Source organism: Berghia stephanieae, chromosome 15, assembly GCF_034508935.2.
Source record: "Berghia stephanieae isolate SIO BIC M18660-M18661 chromosome 15, UCSD_Bste_1.3, whole genome shotgun sequence".
Taxonomy (NCBI): Eukaryota; Metazoa; Mollusca; class Gastropoda; order Nudibranchia; family Aeolidiidae; genus Berghia; species Berghia stephanieae.
In genome coordinates, this window is record NC_088374.1 from 19,516,941 (window position 1) to 19,526,560 (window position 9,620).

The 9,620-nt window shown below is 35.6% G+C and overlaps 1 protein-coding gene across 1 annotated transcript; it reads right to left on the reverse strand.

Moving 5' to 3' along the window:
- Positions 1-2,284: 2,284 nt before the first annotated feature.
- Positions 2,285-9,313, reverse strand: LOC144960235 (adenosine 5'-monophosphoramidase HINT1-like). Its single transcript, XM_078893233.1, has 3 exons — positions 9,177-9,313; positions 5,801-5,905; positions 2,285-4,236 (listed from the first exon to the last, which is right to left on the reverse strand). The coding sequence occupies exons 1-3, from the start codon at positions 9,285-9,287 to the stop codon at positions 4,069-4,071; spliced, it is 384 nt and encodes a 127-aa protein (XP_078749359.1). The 5' UTR covers positions 9,288-9,313; the 3' UTR covers positions 2,285-4,068.
- Positions 9,314-9,620: the final 307 nt, after the last annotated feature.

Below are 9,620 nucleotides of genomic sequence, written 5' to 3' on the forward strand. Positions count from 1 at the left end.
TTCCCAATTGTTTCCTGTCATTGTCTTGGAATGAGATTACTTAGTTTTGTCCTGATCCTTGGAGTTCCTTGGCTGGGAGGGATATAGTCGAATGTATAGTTATAGTTTTGGGAGATGATATTTTTTTCCTTGTAAATCATCTCTTTGTTATGCATTGTATTGTGTTTAGTTTACATATTATATTATATGATTGGTAAACATTTGAGTGTATTCCTCTTAGTTGGGACCTGTGCTTGTGTCTGGATGAGACTTATAGGTGATCTCAAACTAAGTACATTGGTGGTATGCTCTTGGAATCTACATGTGATCCCTATTTGTTCCCAGTTCCCCTTTGTCTTACTTTCTCTTGGGCGCTTTAATTGTAATTCTATAATTTTTTACTATCCCATTTTCTTCCTTTTTACTGGCGCTGATATAACCTAAATGAAGTAAATGTGTTGCAAGCGCCGGAAAACCCTTAAAAACATAAAAACAAAAACATTTTGGTTGCTACTTGTACTTCATCATCTTCCTCCTTTTCCACCTCCACTCAAGGTGACTTCCTTTTTCATTGTCCATTAATTAATCTGGCATGGTGGTTTTTTGCATTGCTTACAAAATATCACTGATTTGCATTGCGGCCACAAAATCTGCAATTTTTTGGAAAATTTTCGAGATTTTGCAAAGAAAAAAAACAATAATATTTTTTTTTAAAACAAAAAACATTTATTTAAAAAAAAAAGACCTTTTTCATCTCTTTCCTGAACTAATTATGTTTGTTTTATTTAATTAATCGTAATATTTTTTGCAAATTTTGCTGTTTTTACCTTGCAAAATTTCGATTTTTTCTTGTGTGCAAAAAACTGTCATGTCAGGATAATTCATCAGTCTGTGAAAGGGAGTGGAAAGGCGTGTAGTTTATATAGCAAAAAGTTGGTAAGAGTAAGAGCCCATCTTGTGTGCTTGAGTCCAAAACATGCTTACTAATGGCATGCTTAAAGACAGAATATATAACCTGGGTGGCCAGCAAGAAGAAAATAAAAGACAATGGGTGGTAATGCTTGTGGAAGCCCTATCTCCTGCAAGGAATGAAGAGGATTAGTAGTAGTAGACCTTCAGAGCCATTAGCCTCATGGAGCCGGAGTGTATCCTGGTTTCCATAACATGAAACGGACAATAGCAATTGATTGCTATCCTTTGTATAGGATGATAATCTATCACAAAGTATTTTCTGTCATATCTAACAGCCATTTGCTGCTGGATAGACAGTGGGATTAGAAAAAAAATCTTGACTGCACACGGGATCGATATCAGTCCCTTTGTGTGTGAAGCGAGTTATGCTCTACCAACTGAGATATCGGGACTGATGGTTAATTTGTCGAACATGTCCATTGAAAATGACTTATTTTGACACAATAACAATTTGGATGGGTCTTTTAAACCTCCCATAGTGGAAAGGACTGTCATTTGCTACGTCTCCTATCCCTCTATATCAATATGTTTTCCAGATTGCTTTCTGTCTTTGTCTTGGAATGAGATTATACTTAGTTTTGTCCTGACCCTGGCAGGAGTCCTTGGCTGAGAGGGAAGCAGTCGAATGTATAGTTACAGGGTCAGGACAAAACTAAGTAATCTCATTCCAAGACAAAGACAAAAAAGTAATTGGAAACCAGATACAGGGGGATAGAAGACACAGCAAGTACCTCCCTGCCCACTATAGGAGGTCAGGAATCCCACCAAATTCAACCCTACAGGCAAGTCATATTATTACTATTACTTGTGCAACCCCCACAAAACCATCAAGGTATAAAACCATGCAAATAAAAATAGATTTTTGTTTGTTTGTTTGTTTGTTGCTTTAGGTCTCTTCCAACACAATTGAGGTTATATGAGAGACCGCTGAAACAAAAAAACAAGCAATCTAACAAAAATAGTACAAATGTAAATCAAAATCATAACCTAAAGATATCATAAGCTAAATTATAAATAACCAAGAACAAACAGGCAGAAGATTTACATAAAAAAAAATATCCCCTGTCAAAAATACAATCACAATCACAAACCAAAGAAGCAGGATAGGCAGTAAAGAGAAGAAGAAACGACATCACTATCGGATCGTACACCCATGCGAACATCATAGGTATATATGATTCAAGGGTGATGCTCCAATCCAACCACCCGCAAAAATAGATTTATAAAACCTTGGCGGGATTTTTAAAAGATCCTTAAAAAAAGGGTGTTTTATGGGGGAGAAAAATGGGAGTTGGCAACTCTGATTAAAAGATAAACTAAACAAAATACCACCTTATGTTTATGTTTATGAACTCCAGAAGTTTATTTGTGTAATTGTAATCAAACACTGCAAGCAAAAAGCAATGGGATCAACAACAAACATTTCATATTCCAATCAATAACACAAGGTTACAATAATGCACATAAAGCTGTCAAAAAATGACAATTGAAATATGTTTTATCTTGATACAAATCTGATAAAACTCAAGCACTCTTTCTCTTTTTCTCTTTTAATAAGGCTAAAACACAACATCATGTTTACACTCGAAAGGAATGCATCTAAATATCAACAACCTGAAACCGAATATAATATTGTTGTTTACATTATGCTTATTTTACTTATCTGTATAAGTATAATCTCTCTTTTTTAAAACTGGATTAGAAATAAAATTTGAGCAAACTTAAACAAAACAATTAAAGCGGTAAAAATCTAAGCATCTGATTTTGAATTCTGTAAGCAAAAGTATTGAGCGCTATCACTATCACCCAGACCAGAAGAAAACAGAACTTTATTATATTTTTATCTTGTAAGTGCAATATCTATTTCATTTAACGATAATATTATGCAATGAAGTATTTGTGGGATTTTTTTTTGGTTATTTTTTTTTTTTTTTTTACACATATATTCATCAACAAACTCGTAACTATCACAATGGTGTAAGCTATTATCAAAAGTTCTCAAATAAGGGATCTAAGTAGATATTTTTCTGTGAATTCAACAGATAAAAATAATTTTTAAACAACAAAAAATAAAACAGGAAAATAAAAATGCAGTCTTTATTTTCCAATAAAGTAAATTCAATGGAGTAGAATGCAGAGAAAACTTTTTTAGAAGGGAAAATTAGAATTCAAAATAAGACATGATAAAAAAAAAAAAATTTAAAAAGGAGACCCAAAAAACTATAGGGAAAATTATCACAAGTGGAGACAAAACAAAAACTACAAGTATGTATGTGAATTCATTTCAGCCCCTTAAAAAAAAACCGTCACCATTAATCCTGTAGCAATACTAAAGCATAATCATCATCACTATATCATATCTAGTTTTCTCCTTTTACGCCTCTGAAGACAGATAGCTCATATAAAACATTTTTTTACAACACATGAATTTTCTTAATTTCTGAATGAATTCGTTTATAGAAGAAACCTAAAAATAAAAACGTCTTCTTTCTAAATATCATTGGGAAAATAATCTGAAGCAGATGTGAGATGAGAAGTTTGGGTGGCAATACTTTCAACGTGCAACACCAAAAAGATTTATAAAACGTTCTCTTATCTTTATATCCTCATTAAAAAAAATTTTTTTTTTTAATGTTCCTAACAACCACGACTAAAAAAAATATCCAAAAACAAGATTAATAACAAGCAAAAAAATAATAATTTATAAAACAAGGCTAGAATTACGATTCTCTCTTAACACCTATCTGATCTGAAACTTGTAAAGACCATTACTATTAGTTTTTAAATTGTTTAACCCTCTCCTTACCAGCCATTTTCAAATTTTCCCCAAATCTTCACACCTACACAACACAAAAACAGACATATCTTACTCAAACAGAAAAGCAACAAGCACATTTTATGCATAATATTGTTCGACAATATGAGCTCTATTACAGAATGTCAAGTTTTTATAGCTATAGCAAAAAGAAATGAAATCTGGATGAGAAAAGTGACGGTTGCCTTGTAACGAATGTGACGATTTTCCAATAGGTGGTAAGGAGAAGGTTAAATGGCGATGGTGCTAATGATAAAGATAATCTTTTGCTCAGCCTGTCAAAACATCCGTCCATCTAGCTTTTAGCCAGGAGGCCATCCCATCTGTCTTCCTCCCAGGACGTGAACGTGGATGTGGTACACGGATTGGCCCCCATTCGGCCCGTCGTTGATGGCCACTCTGTAACCTTCTTTAGCCATACCCTTGTTGGCTGCCACTTTCTTGGCGACCATGAGCAGATGGCCCAGTAACTATTAAGAGGGAAGAAAGAAAAGAAAAAAAAAAAAAAGAAGAAGAAGAGAAATCAATAACAGTTTACACCAAAAAAAAAAAAGAAAAAAAAATCTAATCAACAGGCAGATAAGCATAATAATAATCAATAAGCACAAGTTGTCTAATTTCAGGATCTCAACAAAGGAAACAAAAATTTGGAAAAGGCATCGGTTTAATAATATGAAACCTCCTGATCACATGGATCAAAACCTAACTAGGACTAAGTGAAGGATTGTAACAAAAATATTAGGAAGGTTGTTGTGATGATGATGATGATGATGAAGATGATGATGATGATGTTATTGTTGGTTTGTTTGTTTTTCTTGATGACTACGATGTTACTAGTGTGCATCTTGTGTGAGTGTGTCTATGTCAATATTGTATTGTTATAAATGTGTAACCAAATGACAAATTGCCACTTTTTTGAGGACAATAAAGATATATTATGATTATTAGGACTAGGACCTTTTAATTGCTCAAGTGACAGTTTGTGCAGCAGTGGGTGCCCATAATGTCCAAGTGAACAAACTGAGAATTAAAGATCTTGCTCAAGAACAAAGACTAATCTGTCATCTGCATTTTTTGAGGCCGCAAATATCAGGGCGATCCGCAAATTTTGGCAAATTTCCCAAAATTGGCAAATCGCGTGGCAAATTTGGGGGGAAAAAAAGAAGTGAAAACAAAATAATTTTTTTAAAAGCGCGAAACTTGAGAAATGTTGCAACTTTGCCTGGGCCCAAACCCAGGGAAGCTACTCTGAAAGTTTGGGCGCATAAATCGCTTTACATTGTGTAAATTAATACTGTATCGCATGTTAACATGTTAATTTTTACTGAAACGCTTAGTTCTCCTCAGCAAATTTTTGGGCAAATTTTAGGTCCCAATTTGGCAAAAAATGCAGATGACAGACTAATAGTAATAGGCCAGAAGTGGAGCTCGAACTACAGACCTCCCCCATTGAAAATCACTTGTCCATCTCACCTCATAACCAAACACCTCAAACCTGCCAATCCTTCACATTCCAAAAGTGGAATCAGAATGTCAGAAAAGAGGAATTTGAGACCAAAAAATATAGGAATTTGTTACCAATGGATAATTCTGTATCAAAATGATCACCACATTTGTCAACTAACACATAAAGACAGTATTCTTGTCAGCTGGCAAAGCGACATCAGATGTGTTAGGTAATGAATGGAATGGGGGAAAGGGGGAAGGAATGCAATTAATTTTCCTACATAGTTCCTTTTGACAATCATTATAAAAAAAAATAAAAAAATCACCTTTATATCCCCCCCCCCCCCCCCCCCCCCCCCCTCTTCCCTTAGATTTTCTTCTTACCAATTATCACCATTTTTGAAAATCAGAATTTTAGAGACAATGGCGGAAGAGAGGGAAGGAAGAGTGGAAATAGGAATGATTCCGTCAAAAGTGGAAGGGATGGCAGGTATGCATAACCCCTGGATTTATGTTGAAGATAATGGGGCAAATTCCTAACCACCTACTTATGCGAGTGGCACGACATAAATAATACATTATTATTACCTGTTCATCAGCTTCTTCGGCCTCTGAAAGTCTCACGATGGGCTTCTTGGGCACCACGAGGAAATGGATGGGAGCTTGAGCATTGATGTCGTTGAAGGCCACGCACTAATGGAAGAATTTAACATTTGATTAGAAATATTAACCGGCTGTCAACGATGCATGAGTCAGTTGATTACAAACATTTCTTTGGGCTATTTTTTAAACTTATATTGACTAATCTGTTTTCATTCAAAATATTAAAAAAGGTTTGAAAATATTTTTAATAAATAATTTTAATTTTTTTTTGGGGGGAGGCGGAAAAAGGGGGAGTAATGTTACCAAACGATTTTTCATTTGTCCTGACTTTCAACATAAAAGACAAGTTTTTAATTTAAATAATTGAAGTGAAGTCTAAATTACAAAAAATAAAAATATTAAATAAATAACACCATCAAAATGGACGCCGTTGCCTTGGAAACCAATATTGGTTGTGTCAATCTTTATTATTTTCTGGCCACCTCTATTTGCAGTAGTACTGCATATAGCAGTTTTTATTCCTTTTCATTATTATAAGCAGTAGTACTGCAAAAAGTGATTTCTGTTCCTTTTCGTTATTTGCAGCAGTACTGCAAACTGATAAGTTTGTTTCGTATTTGTAGTAGTGGTTCATTTTGCCTTTGTTAATTTTTACTTAAGTCTTTAAGATTCAACCCGACAAAAACCGAAACGGCATAATATTCATGGGCGGGGTAGCCAAAACTGGCCTCAGTAAGTAAACTCCAATTGTTGTGAAGGAAATGACAGGCCCTGTCACTGTCGCAGGATGTTTTCAGCTTTGATTTTTATAGATTTGCCGACAGACAATAAAATATGTTGTAGAAATTGCGATTTAAATCATATTTTATTTGCGAGTGAAAATCATTGACATTGCACTTTGTTTGGTAAAAATCGGGGGAAAATTACGTCTTTGGTGATGAAAATAACATTTTTTGTAAATTAAAAAAATATTATGAATAATTTATAACTCCCTTATTTGTGGGGCGATTTAGTCATTCGTGGTATCAATTTTATTGTAATAAAGAGATAGGAACTTCAGAGTTATTTATTCTGATCCGAAATTATTACTTTGTAATTTTAGCACTAAGAAAAGTAGTTGGTAAATATATTTGGTACACCTCTTTGATCGACCGCCAACGTCATTCGTGTAGAATTGTGAGTCACACGCTATCTATCCAGATGGCCGAAACGACGCTTCTCACCGTCGATGTATTACGCTATTGTTACGCAAGGAATATAACACCTTTTTGAGTAGGCCTAATAGCTAAAATCTAAAAGTAAAAAATATAATTCTGAGGAATTTGAAAGTCACATTGTTGAAATCTGCTTGAAAAAAGAAGAACATTAGTCCTTATTTCAAAAAAATAGGTTGAAAACCAATTGTTTTACGAATAAATTTGATTTTAAAAATTGCTTTTGTTTATTTTAGCTTTTTTTAGCAACTTTTTTATTTATCGGCCGATTTTCTTGATTTTTATATCATTGTTTATATCTCAATGAGACGAGATCAGTGATATACTTTGTTTGTTTCAAATGTAACTAGAACATAATTTGGCTTTTTTACCTATCAACCATGCGTGGATAATTTATTCAACAACGTGGTGATTGTGACGCCACTATGCGATCAGCGTCTTCCACTGTTTCAGCGATGACTCAATGTATTGTTGACGGCTGTTGACACGTGAGCTGTCAGAACGACCAACCGTTGAAGGGTCAAGATTCTCAATAGCCAATCGTTCTTCGATAAAAAAAACTTAAGAACTCACGAGAACAAATGTTTGAAATTTGGTGATGGACGGACCTATGAAATCGTTTCTGGGCGGAGTTTAGTCATGAGTGACCGTAGAAAACGAAAAGGCGACTGCAGATATCAAAGGGTAGGCTTATATCATCAAAGGATGTCTACATGATTGACATGACCATATAGGGAACTCATTATCTACTTCCCCCAAAACTAATCTGAACACGAGAGGCTTAAGACTTAGTCTCAAATCATCCCATCTGAATTTGTGGCTGTGATGTGATTTGGGATTTTAGAGAAATTGTTTTATATCTGTCAAATTTGATGTCATGATTTGTTCTAATACGAACATTTGAAAGAATTAAAAAATAATTAAGAATGAAGTATTCTTAAGGAATGGTCTAATTCTAATTTCGTAGTTAATGCCAATGCAAGCTGCAGCAAGTTCAAATAGAGGGGTGCCCTCCGGCATCTGTCAATAAAGAATAGAATAGTCACTGCGGTGGTCTGTTGTGTTGGAGATGTGGGCTGTAGACAAGACGATGTAGACGGGACAGTCCCAAAACATTGACCAGCACACAGTTCTATTGTGTAAGTGAAAGTGTAAGGTTCGGCTCTTCTTAGTCTAAGTCTAAAGCAACCATCAACGAATGCCGAGCAGCCAAATTCTAGAAACGGAGTTTTTTTCGACACCTGAATCGCGCATGCGCGGTACGTGTGACCGTACAAAACCCGGGAAATCAAATCAATCGCTTTCCTTGTCAGTCGCAGTCCACAGTCACGGTTCTTGACTTCTTGCTTGCAATGAAGTTGACGTCACTTAGGTCTTTGTTATTGTTTTTTAAAATTATGAGTTAACTACATGAACCAAACTATAAACGTTAATGGTTTCACATAGTTTTGTGTGTTGGTCCATTCTACTTCTGGATGTCAATGTTGTGAGTTTCTTTGTCAAGCGCACAGCATCTATAAACTCAGGATGGGGTGGGGTGGGGTTGTTGATGTGTCTCAAGTATGTAATCCTTGGTTCAGTTGAGAGTGGTAGGGGGTTAGTGTGATCAATGTTTTCTTGCTCGAGAGAGCGTATGTGTGTTTGTGAAAGAAAGAAAGAAAGCAAGAAAGAGAGAGAGAGAGAGAGAGAAAGAGAGAGAGAGATGGTCGTGCAGTTGATGGTTTGTATTTGCAAAGACGAACATGAACAATTGTAGAATTTTTGTCGACGGTTTTGTCCAATGACAATGACGCTCCCTTTTACTTTTAGAAAATAAAGTAATAAAGCCAATTGATGAACGGAACTGCATTAAACATTTTGAGAAGCATTTTTTTTTTCTTCTCTCAATCACATGTTCAAGTGGTGTTTGATAGTGATACTCGTATATGAAGCTGATTAGTTCGCCCAACAGTAACCGGCTGTGGTTTGTATAGATGAAAGTGGTGTGACGTTCCATTTTCCTCAGAAAAGGAGCGACCTTGACCTTCTACTTCTCCACTTGCTCTTGCAGTTTCACTTCAGTTTGTTTGGTCATGGGATCTGAAATATATACATTGCCTTTAAAAGGAAATGAATGACAAAACTACTGGCATAGAGTCGTACTTCACCTGTTCATCTTCGTATATGAACTCGCAAGGGATTTCGCCACGAAGTATCTTTCCGAAGATCGTATCGCCACCCGGCTTTGCAGCCTGAGCTTTCTCAACCTCCGACGCCATTTTGCTTCCCCTTAGTTCAGAGTTCAAATTTCTTTTTAAAAGTCATACTCTCTTCAGCCTTCTTATTTCGTTTCGCAAGTGGCATTCAACAACCGCACACTGAACGTGCTCAATTCGCTTTACAAAGGGTCCCTGACCAAAAGCAGCACGTAACATGTAGAAAGAGAAGACATGACACCTTTTAAGCGATATTACATTTTTTTCTGACAGACACAAAGCTGTCAGTGGCCAGGTACTCATTTTACACATGATTATGGTGAGCGAATGTGAGTAAGGAGCCTTTTCCAAGGATTCAACTATGCGCCGAACAAGGCTCGAACCCAAGACCTTCCG

Bases quoted from the DNA above. Each gene is read 5' to 3' on its own strand.
- LOC144960235 (XM_078893233.1), bottom strand. From the start codon at position 9,287: ATGGCGTCGGAGGTTGAGAAAGCTCAGGCTGCAAAGCCGGGTGGCGAT. The intron at 5,906-9,176 runs GTGAAGTACGAC...TTCTTCCATTAG, and splicing joins TCATATACGAAGATGAACAG to TGCGTGGCCTTCAACGACAT. The intron at 4,237-5,800 runs GTAATAATAATG...CCCTCTTAATAG, and splicing joins CCGAAGAAGCTGATGAACAG to TTACTGGGCCATCTGCTCAT.